Source organism: Copadichromis virginalis, linkage group LG22 (assembly GCF_057382275.1).
Source record: "Copadichromis virginalis isolate Kocher_CV1m ecotype Utaka linkage group LG22, C_Virginalis_male_GT1.1, whole genome shotgun sequence".
NCBI lineage: Eukaryota > Metazoa > Chordata > Actinopteri > Cichliformes > Cichlidae > Copadichromis > Copadichromis virginalis.
The window spans coordinates 3976899-3992903 of NC_140638.1; the positions used below are offsets into that span (position 1 = coordinate 3976899).

At 40.9% G+C, this 16005-nt stretch overlaps 1 protein-coding gene across 3 annotated transcripts in view; it reads right to left on the reverse strand.

Annotated features, from left to right (window-relative positions):
* The window catches only part of LOC146682456 (chloride channel protein 1-like), a 53056-nt gene extending 40648 nt beyond the window's left edge, over positions 1–12408 (reverse strand). For 2 of the 3 annotated variants that reach the window (XM_085445196.1, XM_085445195.1), the window contains exons 1-9: positions 12316–12408; positions 4713–5010; positions 4497–4628; positions 4156–4284; positions 3091–3224; positions 2898–2975; positions 2719–2797; positions 2310–2435; positions 1816–1900 (exon numbers count right to left, since the gene is read on the reverse strand). In XM_085445196.1, coding sequence (XP_085301322.1) covers positions 1816–1900; positions 2310–2435; positions 2719–2797; positions 2898–2975; positions 3091–3224; positions 4156–4284; positions 4497–4628; positions 4713–5010; positions 12316–12366 — 1112 coding nt within the window. In that variant the 5' untranslated portion in view covers positions 12367–12408. The remainder of the gene's footprint in view (positions 1–1815; positions 1901–2309; positions 2436–2718; positions 2798–2897; positions 2976–3090; positions 3225–4155; positions 4285–4496; positions 4629–4712; positions 5011–12315) is intronic. The other variant, XM_085445197.1, reaches the window with a different exon arrangement.
* Between the last annotated feature and the right edge of the window lie 3597 nt (positions 12409–16005).

Consider the following 16005-nt stretch of genomic DNA (forward strand, 5'->3'; position numbering starts at 1 on the left):
AAGGTGATTTTGCTTACTTTATAATGCAGTTTCTATCGTGTAGAACAGAGGCGTCCAACTCCAGTCCTCGAGAGCTACTGTCCTGCAGCTTTTAGATGCATCCCTATTCCAACACAGCTGAATCCAAATGGTTGGATTACCTGCAGTCAAGTTCTATAGAGTCTTGTTAACGCCTACTAATTTTATTCAGGTGTGTTGTAACAGGGACACGTGGAAAAGTTTCAGGACACCGGCCCTTGAGGGACTGGAGTTGGACATCACTGGTGTAGAACAACACTGCACTTACAATTTAAAAAGTAGTAAAAGCTTCAAAATGAATGTCAGGGAAAAATGACGTTTCTGTTTCATGTTTAGGCTTTTTCTGAGCAGATGGTTTGCTGTGGTTTTTTATACTGGATGGTTTTGGTTGTAATAACTGTAAAGAGCGCTGGCGTTCCCATCTATGAAAGACACTTCACCTGGTTCAAGGTTGTGGTGCTTCGTCTTTACTGCTCAGCACACGAAGCACAGTAGCCTCAAACAAATCAGCAGCCCCTCAGCAAGTAACTGGTTATGACTGCGTAACTAGCAATCACCTTCATTTTCTCATGTCAACCTAACTGTAGCAAACTCTGTGTAAATACTCATCGAGTAGAGGAAATCATAACATAACAGCTGCAACTACATTTTTATTATTCAACTGATTTACTCCATTTTCAGTCTGGTCCCTGAGGACATGTTTGGACATGCAGAGTGAAAATGGTCAAACATATATACTCTCATCCCAAAAGGTTGATTCTGTTCATCTGGAACTGAAAACACTACGTCCAGATGAACAGAATCAACCTTTTACGATTTAAATACCTGGATGATTGAGCATGCATCAAGACATGCATACTCTACTCACTACTTCATTAGTTGCATCTTGCTAGTACCAGGTTGGGCCACCTTTTCCCTTCAGAACTGCCTTAATTCTTCATGGCATAGATTCAATAACATGTTGGAAATGTTTCGAGAGAGATTTTGGTCCACATTGACATGATGTCACAGAGTTACTGCAGATTTGTCAGCTGCACGTCCATGATGTCCTATTAGATTGAAATCTGGTGGCTGAACTCATTGTCATCTTTTAGAAATCTGTTTGAGATTACTCGAGCTTTGAAACACGACATATTATTCTGCTAGGAGCAGCCATCAGAAGATGGACACTATGTGATCATAAAGAGACAGACATGGGCCCCAAAGTGTGCTGAGAAAATATCCCCCACACTATTACACCACCAGCAGCCAATCATACAATGCAGGATGGATCCATGTTTTTTATGCCAAATTATGATCCTGACATCTGAATGTTGCAGCAGAAATCGAGACAAATCAGGCCAGGCAACATTTTTCCAGTCTTGATGAGCCTGTGTGAGTTTATTGGCTGACATAAGCAGCATCTAGTCTGGTCTTCTGCTGCTGCAGCCAAACTTTTTCAAACACTGTCAGGGTGAGCTCTTCTGCATGTCACGAGTGTTTGTTTAATTTACTGCTGCCTGTCAGGTTGAAGCAGAGTGACCATTCTCCTCTGACCTCTACATATTTTCTCTTTTTTGGACATTTCTCAGTAACCCCTGCAGATGGCTATGTGGGGAAAATCCCAGTAGATCAGCAGTTTATGAAATATTCAGACCAGCAATTATGCCACAATCAGAGTCGCTTAAATCACGCTTTTCCTTGTTCTGATGCACTTTCTGTCCAAATACTGGTGAGTTGGACATATGCCTTCACAAAGAACAGGTGTACCTAACGAGTTTGCCGGGGGGTGTGTGTGTTTGCTTTCTCTTTGCTCACCCAATGATGGCAAATGCTGGCAGCTCCTGCAGATCAAAAGGGAAATCCATACGAAAGTTTGTCCTGAACAGAGCCGTGATGGTTACTGGAAGAAAAAGAAAAAGTGCCCAAATTTATACCCTCGGCTTTCATTTCAATTCATTTAAATAATGAACTGGAGCTTGTGGTTATTTTAGTACTTAGACTAATAGCAGATAACACATTTACTGTGACATACAAACACAAAGCTAATATGTGGTGTACTGCAAAGTCACAGGAATGTGTTTGTACAGCAAAATGATTGGTTAAACATCCACGGAGACGCGAGCGAGGCACTGAAACACTCTGCTGCTACATGAAGGAGGAGATCGCCATCTAGTGGAGGGAGAGTGCTGTAACTACAGTACACACATATTGTCAGTGTCCATATAAAGACATGACACTTTGCTTCGTGGAGAGAGGGCTCCCTCTAGCTCATGTCTTGGAAAGTAGTATATATATATTTGCACACATACCTGCATCTTTATTAAACACGGATAACACTCTGAATATGAAGGCACTAAATGTAGCAGCAAAGTATCCTCTCCAGTAGTTTCTTACAGCAAAGTATGTAGATGTTACCTCTATGCTGAAGAGCACACCTGGTGGAGGAAGAAAAAAAGAGCAGAGAATTAGTCATGTATCAGATGTGTACTTCCATCATCACACTAATCTACATTTAAAACCTCTGCAATATGGAAAACTGACTGTAGATGAACATAAGAATTCTGATATTTTCCGTTTTTGACTCTGAATTTCGGTTTCCTGTGTGCACCAGACTGTGATGAAAATACCCAAAGCAGAGGTCTGACTGTCTTACATGCACTCCTGAGGGATATGAGTCAGACAAAGAGAGCAGAGGAGCACAGGGAAAAGGATGTGTACCTCCAAGCGGAGTACCGAAGCAGCAGCCCACCCCGACAGCACAACCGACCGTCAGGATGTCTGTGTAACAGTATGGATTCTACTGATCCAGAGAGGAGGAGGAGTCAGCATTGAAACAACATATAAATAAGGAATATTCAATCAGAGGGAAATTCGAGTGTTTCCTGACATCAGCTTACCTGATAAACTCCTGAAAAAAAGGACATGAACCTGCTGAGAACTGCTGCACAGATGCTGGCAATGTGAACAAACGGGCCCTGAGTGCAGGAATGGAGCATAAAAAGAAAAAGGTTAATCAAATAAAACAATGCAATGGTTCGATGAAATGAAACAGCCCGCGAGAAGCTTTTTCATTTATCTGGGCTGACCCACCTCTTTGCCTACAGGCATGCCGCTGCCCAGAGCAGCCGTCAGACCAATGACTTTGGCGATGAACGCCTTCAGAGTCAAATACTCCTTTAGTACCACACCTCTCAGGATGGTCTTCAACTCTGGTATACCAGAACCTAGAACAGAAGGGTTATATAACAAAATAATAATAACTGTTCTGAACCTTTTATGACTCGACACACTTTCCTAACCTTACACTTGTCTCAGATGGCTTTGGTGCTGCTGTTTTCTGAATAATTTGTTGCAAATTCTCAATTAATTTTCATTCAGGGCATCAAACATTTCTGCAAGTGGCATTTTATGTCAAATGCTGCTTGCAGAAATAATTACAAGTTTTCCTTTGCAATTAGTTAGTGATGCTTGAGGGAAAAAGTTACAAAATAATTCCACATTTGCAGGTTGGAGAAAGCGTCAAAAGTTTGCCAGCCAGGAGACTGTGGTTCATTTATGTTGTGTGTTTGTTGTGCTTTGTTTCACTTGGTGGATTCTTTCTTTTTCTTCATTGTACCTGCTGTTTAGGTTTAGACATCAAATCAAATCCACAGTATTAACCATATGAAGCACAATATTGACTGCACACAAATGTGAGAGATCTTTTACAAACATCCATATGTCCCAAGGCACCAAACCAAAGGAAAACCTTGTGTCTATCTGTGAGACAACAAAACAGCAGTACTGTGTGACACCGTGAGAACGAAAACAGACAGAAAACAATAGCAATGCAAAAACTTTCCTCTGTAAAGCTGCTGTTGGTAAACAAGCATCATAAAGGGCTGAAAGTGTGAAAAATTGCATAGTTTAGATGAATGAAAAACTATTTTGTTGATCGGTTGTTTAATGGCTGCAGAGAAAATGAGTTGGAGATGTTCTCCCTCAGCTTCAGTTCCCTATTTTTTTCTTAATTTCATAACCAATAAGAACCTAAATGTCTGATCCTGTCCCAGTATTTAAGAGTGCAGACTAAATTTGAAATGCACTTTTAAATCTATGGATTACACGTTACGGTAGACAAACACACAGAAGCATGAGAAAGACAGGGGTACAGACCAATAGCTTGAGGGGAAACCAGGTGACAGAAGAGGGAGGAGAAGAGGATAAACATCAGGGGATAGGATACCCAGGCCAGGTACTGCAGGGGGATGTTCCCCCTCAGCTCCCCGTGAATCCACTTATAGGCTGATGCAGGAGGAAATTTAAGGAGGAAAAGAAAACGAGTGTAGAGGCAGAAAAAAGCAAAAACAAAGTAAATTAAAAGAAGAAGTAAAAGAACCAAATTACATGGATAGAAGGAGAGGGAGGAAGGGAAATGGTTAGATATTAAAAGAGGACAGAAAGAAAAGTGCTTCTTGCACAAACACCTGACTCGTGTTTTTGCTTCACAGTCCTACCTTGTAGACTCTTTGCACTGGCGTAGTCCATTGTCCAGCTGACCAGTGCCATTGTGATGCCCAGGAGAACCAGGAAGATCCAGTCCTCTCCCAACCTGGTCACAAGGAATCGCTGCACTCGTGCTATGCAGTCTGCAGAAACCAACACATCCCAGAAGCTCTAAACGTGGCACTCACACAGCATCATTTTCTGTCTTCACTTTTGCCTCATCTCACCTCTACACTTGGAGTAGGAGCGCTTCTTCTTCACAGAGGACGCGAGGTCGGGCTCAGCTGTTTGCTCCTCAGCAGCATCGGTCTCCATATTGGACTGACGCCTGTTCCGTTGCCTGCTGTAGTAGCTGTATTGATGGCGGCTGTGGTATCCGTTTTGGCCACGGCGCCCATGTCCGTGCCGTGTCCTGGCGTGGCTGCGGTGGTGGGTCCCATGTTTCTTGATCTGCCTCTCAGTCAGCAGGCGTGTGGCCTCCCGTCTGCCGGAGCCTCCTTGGTTTTCTTGGTACTCCCCATAGAGCTGCCAAATGATCAGTTAACAATTTTTTGTCTTTTCATGACTCCATCAGACATGAACATGCACAGGTAGTTCCTGAGACAGTGAGAATGAGGAGTGTTTTCCTTTTGGCAGCCTGGCAAAGAAGGGTTCACTTTAAAATTAGACAGGACCACGTGTTGAGCCAAACGGCTCTAATGGAAACGGAAACATGGACTCTGCCTCTAGATTTATCACCGCTGGACAGACTCCATGAAAACTGTCCGGGACATCTGGGGAAGAGATTAATTCTCCTCTGTCGCATTTACAAGTGTCTGGGTTTCACTTCAATAAAGACCCGACGGGACTCAAAGTGGTGGCAAATATAATGTAATGCCTGATCTATGGACACAAACTCAGATTTAATTAATGTCATTAATGCCTAAAAATATTTGTGATCATTTTCTTCATTTCAGGTTATTAAATGTGTCCACAGTTCAGCTCCACACAGATTCATTAATGCACGATGCACTTAAATGCTGGGGAAACTAGGACACCTCTGCTTTTGTGAGATTGATGAGTTAAATCAAAGTGCGAGGAACGTTCTTCTAACTACTCAGTCTGGCTTGTCACTCCTATACCAGCCTATACATTTGGTTCATAAGTCTGGATAAATATACTGCTTGTGATTGGCCAAGTACATCCTGTGCAGGGTTGTATAAAGATACTGACAGAGATTCTGCACCACACACACACACACACACACACACACACACACACACACACACACACACACACACACACACACACACACACACACACACACACACACACACACACACACACACACACACACACACACACACACGTTCGAAGCAGAGCTGCTGAATTGATGGTGAAAATGTTATTGAATTGCCCAAGCATACTTAATACATAAATATGTTGTTTTAAATGAGCTAGATTATGGTTCTTCTGCTGGGAAATTACACAATAATTGCAGACAAAAGAAGATCAATGGGAGACAGACTAGCAGCTCATCATTTGATTAAGCATAAAAAAAATAACCCACTAGAAGTAAAATGTGTTTATATTCAAATATTTTGATATGCACATGTGTGAAATTCTTTTACATGTGTTCAAAGTCTGTCCTGTCTCAAGTGCTACCAACAAATATTATATCTGTATCTAAACTACATTTTCAATGTACACGGGATGAGTTTGAACGCTGCAAAAGCTGCTATCACAATTCTCAATTTATTCTTTCTCACATAGCCGAACTGTTTAGGACTAGTTTGGAGTGCTGTACTGAGAACTCCGCCTCTGTTTTCAATCGCTAACTATTGTAAAATGTCATCTGCTGCAAAACCAAACAGAGGGAAGGTGCATTCAGTCTCTCTGTGGGAATCTCACTTCAATGAAAGGACAGACAAAATAAAGAAAAGATTTTTTGTAGTTAAAACACAGAAGTAATGCAGCTGCAAGGAAAGCAAAAATACTAAACTGTAAATGCAACAAACAGAGTCACATAAACTCAACGACACATAGTGTAGCCACCTTAGTGTAACTGCATACTGACAAAAAATGCTTTGGTGCACAGTCAATACGCTCATCATATTCTCTGATGTCATATATTTACATCATACAGCTGCAAATAAAAAGTATTTTTACTAGTTTTTTTATATAGTATTAAATCACAATGTAACAATTTACTAAAACTAGTAGTTGAATGTAAAGTTTGACTTCACTTAATGTAATCTGAGTGTGAAACCTTTACCATGGTTTCACTCTGTTACGGTGCAAATGTGATGCAAATGTGTACAAACCTCCCTGACAGGTGGATCAGGCCTAGTCGTCACCACAGTCACAGAGGTTGTGTATTCTTTAAATTTCATTGTCACTCCATAGATACAAAAGGCAGAGTGGATACAGAGATTCCAGCTCATTTACCCATTTACACTTGAACCATAAAAAACTCCAGCACTGCCCCACAAATACAGGACCGAGCCTCATATGTGCTTTGGTACATGAACAGCAGACAATAGCAACCCAGGAATATAAGTGACAAGCTGGTAAGTTGTCGCTTATATCACGTCCACGTGTGATCCTTTCAACGCCTTCTGATTTAGCAGGTTCACGGACAGGCCGACTGACGGATGGATGGATTTAGATACACAGACACACGTGCACATAAGGCGCTGGACATGCTGTGTGTCTGTGTGTGTTTGTGTGCATAGATGGCAGTCAATGCATGGTGAAACCTGAGCAGCATAACACACAAAGTACTACAACTGAATGCCTGCACACAGCACAGGCTCAAACAACAGAGCAAGGCACGGACGTCCTGACTCAGAGCTCATGTGATAAAAGTTAAAAGGATCACACGTGTAGCACTCTTTTAATCTAAGCAGCAGTAAAATTGGGTGAAACAAGCTTTTAAAATACAAAAGCACATTACAAAAAGATGCTTTGTGCATTCTACATAAGAAGTTTCTCATAATTTCCATAACATGCAAACAGATGGCGCGAAGGAATCCTGAATTAAAATTGTTGAATCAATACTATAACAGAAAAAATGTGGACAAATTGGTTATTAGGATGACAAACAATAAAAAACATTCTGAATTTAAGAGATTCAAATCTCACACATACTAATGATGTGCAAAGTTTTTGAGTCACACTTCATTTCTTGTATTTTGCTAGGAAAATGGATAAGAGGCAAATAAAGTTGGAAAAAGAGTAAAAAGAGTATACACGGCAAAAACGGAGGTTGTAGAATTCCAACCAGCATGAAAGCCAATAGTTGGTATGACTGCCTTTATCCTTCAACACGGCCTGTTAAAAAACAGTGTTAAGCAGTTACTTTTACATCCAATTTTCAGGGAAAATTCTACTTGGGCCAGATTTGACTTCTGCTGTGTCACTGCTGCTACAATGTTGCTGCTGCTGCTGACACCTTGTGGCAGTAGATTCACACTTGGCAGTATGCAATCAATAGAAATGAAGGCCTTAAAATGTTCTTTATTTATAACTTGGCATCCTTAGCCTTTCCTTTTACTTTCCTTCTTCTCTTTCCTTCTTGAGAGCCTGAGATGATTTATGAGGCTTTGGCTCAACTGACCAACTAAAATTGTTTCTTTGCTAAGTTGTCTGTTATGTGTTGACACAACATTCATTCATCCCTTAAGTGCTTAAATAGGCCAGTGTTAAGCGATTAACTGGAGTAAGAAAAGTAAAAGGACTAATGAAAAAGCAGCCAACGTCCAAAGACAAAGTTTGAAAGACCTTAAGAAATCCCGGAGAATTACTGCTCTTTACTTACTTTTAAAAATTCCACGAACGTCTGGCTGCTTGGAAGCAAGAATCAAAGACATGAGGTGTGGTTCAAGACTTGTGCGCAGTACTGTATGTTGTCAGAAATCTGACACTGTCCCCTTTACCTCTTTCCTGTTTTCCTCTTGACCACTGAAACTCTACTCTGCACTAATCACTTGTGCCCCCTTCCTTCACTGCACCCTACTCTTATTCCTTTCTTCACCACTCTCTCTCTCTTTGCCGCTGAAACACTACTCTGGGCTAAATTTAGGACCAGTGTGATCCAATATTCCTCATTACATTTCCCACACCTCTCTCCTACCATCGTACATTTCAATGCCTCATCGTATTCCACGGTTTTTCCCATGTCTCACATTCATTTACTCTGTGTTCTTCTAACTGGGTCCTGTTCGCTTTGGGAATACATCGAAAGGAAGTATGAAGGGATTAAAACTGCTCCAAAACACTCAGTATATCAAAGACAGACGTACCTCTGGGTCTGAAAAGTGGGACAATTGCCAAAAAAATGCAATATTTCAAACAGCCAACAGGGAGCGACTCTTATTAAGAAAAGACGTCCGTTTTCATAACAATCAATAGAGAAACAACACTACTTCTGCACTGATTTATGACCTCAGTAAACACTTTCCTAATGAGCTCATGGGCTCGGTGGTTAGTTTTGAGGCTCATTTAAGAAATTCTATATTATTTTTCAAATTATATAACATTTATAGAGAATGCCATGCCAAACCTGTGTGGTTACTTTGTGATTGACAGGTCATCACCATATATGCACACAGTGTCCAGGCTTTTTTAGTCAGACTGACCTCTTAACTTGGCAAATGTTTTAAATGGGTTTTTGATCTGTTGTTGTGCTTGTTGGCATGAAGTACCTACAGCTGGACAGTGGCAACTTAACTTCTTATAATAAGGAGTTGGTAGGGCCAGCCAGGACAGACTGGAACTGGGCCACCTATCATATGGTGGACGGGCTGTCACGTGGCGAGAGGCGTGGCACACCCTGGGCAGGTTATCAGCCTGCCGTAGGGCTAACACAGAGATAGACAACCATTCACACTCAGATTCACACCTATATCCAATTTAGAACTGGACTGTGGGAGGAAGCTGGAGAACCCAGAGAGAACCCACCCATGCAGACTACACACAGGAAAACCAGGCCAGATGGAGGAGCAGAGATGGAGCAGGATCTTCTTCCTGTGACACAACAGTGCTAACCACTGATTATCTATACAAATATTGCAAAAGAAACTCAATGAAATGTTCATATTTTCTGTGCATTTCATAAACAGAACAGAAAAAAGAAAATCAGGAAACCATAAATCTGATACATTTTCTGTCTCTAACCACACTGCTCTGGAAGATAGAGGTTTTTTTTGTTCTTTTTGGATAATTTACTAATATTTTTCCCAACTGAATTATGTCACATCATGAGCAGGTATCGCTCTGTACAGAGAGGGATTTATATAACAATGTGAGTTAAGCCACTATATGTCGTCATGTGCAGTCAAAGCCGACGCATATGAAGCGTTTCTAAAATAGAGGCCGGTTTAACTCCACGCATTCTTTGCATGACTGCCAGCTCTCTGGCCACGTGTCCTGATTGTAAGAAATTGCTGTCAGAGTTTTTTTATTATCAAATTTAAAAAAGGACACATAAGAAATGGGAAAGATGTTACCACAGCATGCATAGTATCCAAAAGCACAAACACACACACACGACAGATTAGATAACTTTGCACTCTCTCAGGTACTCGTAGGCGTACGATTTCAACAGCCATTAAATTCTATAGGTCACTCTGATCACCAGCCTTCACATTCCAGGCTCTCAACACCACTGAGGAGGGCTGCTGTATGGCTTAGTCTGTCAGAGTGATTTTTTAATATATATTTTTTATTTGCTTTTAACTAACCATGATTTAAGCAGGAAAATGACTCAGGAGATTAAAAAGACAGCACTGCAATCAAAGGCAGCTTCACGGACGAGTATCTTACAAGTACACAAAGTAAAAATACAGAAAGTATAAATAAAATAGACCTTCAGAAAGGTCTGAGAGTGTGGGGATTTCAATCCTAATTTGATAGGCTTTAAATATTCAGCAGTGTAAAGTAAAAAAAACAAGCTACCTCTAAAACTTGTGATGTCACTTAAAGGAGTCATTATTTATGAAAGCAAAGAATGTTCATTTCCATCTAATACAGCATGAAATTGAATTCATGGATTCATAATAACAATTTTCAGTATACGGATATGTGTACAAAGGCATATTGTCAGCAGTCATCACTCTTATGTTCCACTGTTTGTTACCTAATGAACATTTATGATGTTTAAAAGACTGTTAAAACTGTTATCCTGGCAACTAAAGCCAAAAAGAGTTTAACATTTCTCTTCTTAACACACTGAAATACACTCATGTGTACCACTCGCTTCACAAACCAGTATAATGTGGCATGTATGTGTCAGTAACAGCATGGGAGATTTCTGTTTCCCAGTTGTGTACCAGGGTTTCTAACTTTTCTTATCATTATAATATTCAATTTCATTAAAAATCAGAAATCATTTAGAATAAATGTTTCAATTAAACCATAACTATCTTTTACAGTAGCTGTCCATGGTCCGGGGCCATGGATGGGCCTTGAGGCTGAAATTTATGGTTTTCAGGGTTTTTATCATCATTCTGTTATCATTTTTATCGTTAACTCGGTTTTCCTGGGTCTTTTCACGTGTGTTATGAATAAATCTTTTTCTTTTTTTTGTAGCGGTACTAGTTTTATTTTGTTGTATTTATCCGCGATATCTTAAAGGCCGGTCTGTGAAAATGTTGTCGGACATAAACCGGTCGGTGGCGCAAAAAAGGTTGTTTTACATCCTGTCCGTTACATCAGAAGAAAAGCAATGCACTTTTTCCCACCATGCTTTTCCTTATTTTCTGCCATATTTTCTGTGAAAGGTCCAGATGCTTACATTACACAAAGCCAAATTTGAACTAAAAAGATCAGTGTATGCACAAGGGACCAGTTTTGCACGAGGAAGCTATTCATAAGAAAGATGTCCTACAAAAAGAGGGAAGGGAGCTCGAACAGCTTGGTTCAGACAGGGGATGAACTGATGAGCTACAGCAAGGCCAAGACCCATGACATGAATCAATGAATCAGCTATGAATCAATGACAGCCACTCTACTAAAGTCACACAATAAAAATATAGAGCGTCACTGATCCACCTCAAAAAACTAAACTTTTGCTTATTATTGTAGATGTAAAAAAACATTTATTCAATAGAAATTACAAGCTAACAGTGAACAATCAGATATTAAGAAAAGAAAAACACCAACAAAAAAACAACAAACAAAAATGTTTCCAGTTCTCTGGTCTCCTAAACAACTCAACAACAAGAAAAAGACGATTCAGAGTTGTGTAACAGAACCTCTCAAAGCTGTAATGAAAACCCGCCAGATGTTGAGAGACGCTCTTCACACTGCTTTGTCCCAAAAGACACGAGCAGCTACATGAATGCTGGAAATGCATGGTCAGGTTTCCCCTCTTTGGAAACATATGGAAAACCACCTGGGACACACACATGTACACGCACAAAACCCCCTAATACACAGAAACTGTTGACATGCAGAGTCATGCACTTGTCACAGAAGCCTGTCCCACATGTGCAAAGACCAAGCAGGGCTTAAGAAGCGAGGCACAGAGAGGGTAGCAAACAGGTGGCCAGCAGAGACGGTAGGAAACAAGTAGCGAGACAGCGTCACAGGGGCGAAGGAGCTGCACAGCATCAGAGCACCTGTTTGCACGCCCGTGTGTTTGATACTGCTGTTACACATCACCTTGTCACATGCTGTTCATTCACAAGGACGCAGATTAGTGTGGACGATACAGGTGCGTTATGCAGGACTCCCGCAACAAAACTGCAGACGCATGCTAGATATGAAACATCAAGGCTGGTGTAGACATGGCACAAGGACAGAGACAGACAGAGAGCGAAAGAGAAATGAAAGAGAAGGGACACTGACCAGGGTTTGCTTGTATCTAAGAGCTTTCCTTTCCGACGCATCTGCAGCCATTGACACACTGTCACTGACCCAAAAATAAACCTACCCGCTCACCGTCTGTCTCAGCAATACCAGTACTGCTGTGGACGCACAGCCAGGACGCGCTTACACACAAACACGCACATACACACATACACTGAAAGGCATGGATTCACACCGCACACACAAACACAAATAGTTCCAGCTGGGGTTACCCCTGCAGTACTCCAAGCTATCTGTAAAATGAACTCAGATTTAATGAGACAGACTAAATACCAAGTGAATAATATACTAACTGAACTAGTTGTTGCTCAATATTTAAAGAGCTGCAGGTCAACCAGGTCATGAAAAGGGAGAAGCTCAGCGTTTCTTTGGAGGGGAATCCTGGTTATTCAACCTTGGGTTAAGATGTTACTAATCCATCCAACAGTATTAAGAGATCTGTTTGTTTGTTTTTTTTTTAAATAAGATGCAGTTTTTAAAACATGCCACTAATTAGCTAGCTGCTAATTTTGACTGCCTAGGTAGTTTAAGTCTGATTATCAGTGTTAGAGGTCAGCGCTTTGTGTTTTCAGTGCTAAAGAACAGGTGGTGAATGCTAAATAGTTTAATTTGTTTCGTTGTTATGCAAATTCTGTGAAAACATGCACAATAACAACGTGTCTTTTCAAAACTCAGACAAAAAAAAAAAAGCAAAACTCTTCAGTCTGTTAGCTCCTTACATGTAGACTGTTTAAGCACAGAAATTCAAAATGAATCCTTTCAGCAGGAAGGGACCAAAAGAGAACTTCTCAAAGAATCTGGAAAGATAAATTGTCTCATGTGTTAATCAGCAGTAACCACAGTCCAGCATGGTTTATGGCTGATCCCTGTAGAGCAGCGGTCCCCAGCCCCCGGGCCTCGGACCGGTCCGTGAGTCGTTTGGTACCGGGCCGCGAGAGTTGAGGCTCAGGTGTGAAATGTCTGGTTTTCAGGGTTTTTATCGGTTTTCAGCGTTATTTTGTTATCGTTTTTATCTTTAACTCGGTCTTCCTGGGTCTTTTCACGTGTGTTATGAATAAATCTTCTTTTTTTTGGTACCTGTACTAGTTTTATTTTGTTGTATTTTTCCGCGACACCTTAAAGGCCGGTCCGTGAAAATATTGTCGGGCATAAACCGGTCCGTGGCGCAAAAAAAGGTTGTTTTACAGCCTGTCCATTACATCAGAAGAAAAACAATGCACTTTTTCCCACCATGCTTTTCCTTATTTTCTGCTATATTTTCTGTGAAAGGTCCAGATGCTTACATTACACAAAGCCAAATTTGAACTAAAAAGATCAGTGTATGCACAAGGGACCAGTTTTGCACGAGGAAGCTGCTGTAGATACTTATAATGGCTGAACTGGTTTGCTCTGCTCTCCAGTCACACATGAAACTGGGTTATTCAAACTGGAATGAGGAAATAAACACTGGGAATTTGTTTCTTTACAAATGAAATGCTTTAAAAGAAAGAAAAACTGGCTCAAAGACCTGTTAGAATGAAAATGAGGGACAAGTGAGTTTGTTAGACATGCCTGTAAACTTGATTGTCAATGCAAATATCTAAACTGTGAGTTTCATGGCAGCAACTCAGTGCATTCAGGCAGTGACGTAAAGATGACCAGCTCTGGGTGAAAAATACCCTGCTGATGTCAGAAAACATGCCCAGACTGGTTCAACTTTACAGGAGAGCAACAGGAGCTCAAATAACCATTTGTTACAACAAAGGTAAGCAGGTATTTAACCAGGGAGCACAGCTACAGCTGCAGACCACACGGTACCATTCCTGTCAGCTAAGAACAGGAAACTCATACAATTCATATAGGCTCACCAAAACTGGACAATAGGAGACTGGAAAACACATCGGAGATTCACATGATCTATGCTGTGGAAAACTGATGCAGTTCTGAAGGTAAATGGGGGTCTAATGCAGTACTAGCAAGGTGCACCTAAAAGTGCAGATGAGTGTATGTCTAAATTTTTAAAAATATTAGCCATTGCTGCTATAATTTCTCTCTGGATGATCCCTGTGACGCACTGCCAACCTGTCCAGCTCTATGACAACAAGAACTCCAGGCCTCCCGGGACCCTAACTTGGATAAGCAATTAAGAAAATGGATGCAGGGGCATTACCCTTGTAATAATCAGGTGTACATAATAATCTGTTTTGTGTACATGTAGCTGCTTTTCTTGGAGCGTGTATGTCAGGCTACAGCAGAGGTTACAGCATGTGGGGTGTAATATTTAATGCTGTGGTACAAATCAAGCTTCAGACAGTGAAGTAATCTGCTTTCAAACACACATTTGCAGAATTCCAATGCATACTAGAGGTGGAAAACAAAGAAATAGTGACTGAAGCAACAGATGGGCTGCCTAACAGAACAATAATCATGATTAAGCAAAACCTCAGAAATGTAAACAATATCAAAAGTTCTTTCTCAGAACAGAAGCAGCTAAAAGAAACACAGAACAACACAATCAGAAACCTTTAAACAACTCAAGCAAAACATAAAATCTTTGCTTGTGTCTTAAACATAAAAAGCCTAAACAGCAACAACATACGCTGAGGTGTGGCACACAATATGTAGTGCTGGTTACCTCTGTGTTGCCCTGATGAACTTGTGCAGGTTGAAACCAGAGACAGCAGTGAGAGCACCAGGAGAGATTTCCATGATGGTTGAAACCAAAACAGCCACGGCAGTTTCACCGTGCTCCTAAAGGAAGGTAAAAGTGGAAAATCAAGAAGGATTAAACCTGTGGCCTTCAATAGCAAGGCCACTACAATGACACTTCACACAGGCTTTCACACAAAAGCTACAAATATTCGAGTGTGCCTTGGATATGTTTGTTCCTACTGAGACTTCAGGCCTCTTCAAAATGGATCTGCATGTGGTTTACTTTGCTCATCTTTTTGTTTCATCTGAAGTGTAGGCCTAAAGAAAAACAAAGAGGAAATGTCACTAATTAATACCAGAATAGTCCACCTATACACTCTAATTACAGCTGCTAAACCAGGATTTGTGTTGGAAGGGTTAAATTAACTCCCCAGTGTGCATCTTTGCATTAGTCCCGCAGAAGCACTGGTGAGAAAGCTCTGCTGTGTTTTGTGCTTGGACCACACATCATATGGGACAGACACAGCTGCTTTAACAAGTGCAAACTAACCACCCTTGATCACACCTTTCCAAACAGAGTGGAAAGGTGTGATCAAGTTGAGAGTTGCCTGTTTAATATGTAAATAAATCTCAGTACTGCAGTATAGTGGAGGAATCATTATTTATTCAGCTACGATAGTTGGACAGGTGCACTGTTTGAGCTTTCACTGTCTGTGTATATTCAACAACTACTACATTTAACTGCAGGCCAAGTCTGCAATTAAACAGACTGTTTGCTATGTAGTCCAGTTTTTCTGCAGCTGATGGAATAAAAATTATTACGCATTTCCACCCACTGGAAAACTCCAAGTTTGTCAGCTAATAAATCCACCCAGCTAACACATACACACATACACAGAGAGAAAACATGAGCAGTGACACTCAAAAACAAATACAACACTGACTGCAGACTATGTGCAGGTGATAAAGCTGAGAAAGAAAAAGTGTCGGTGGTGGGTGTGGCTAACCTGAGGCAGAGAGACCGAGAGAGAAAGACTG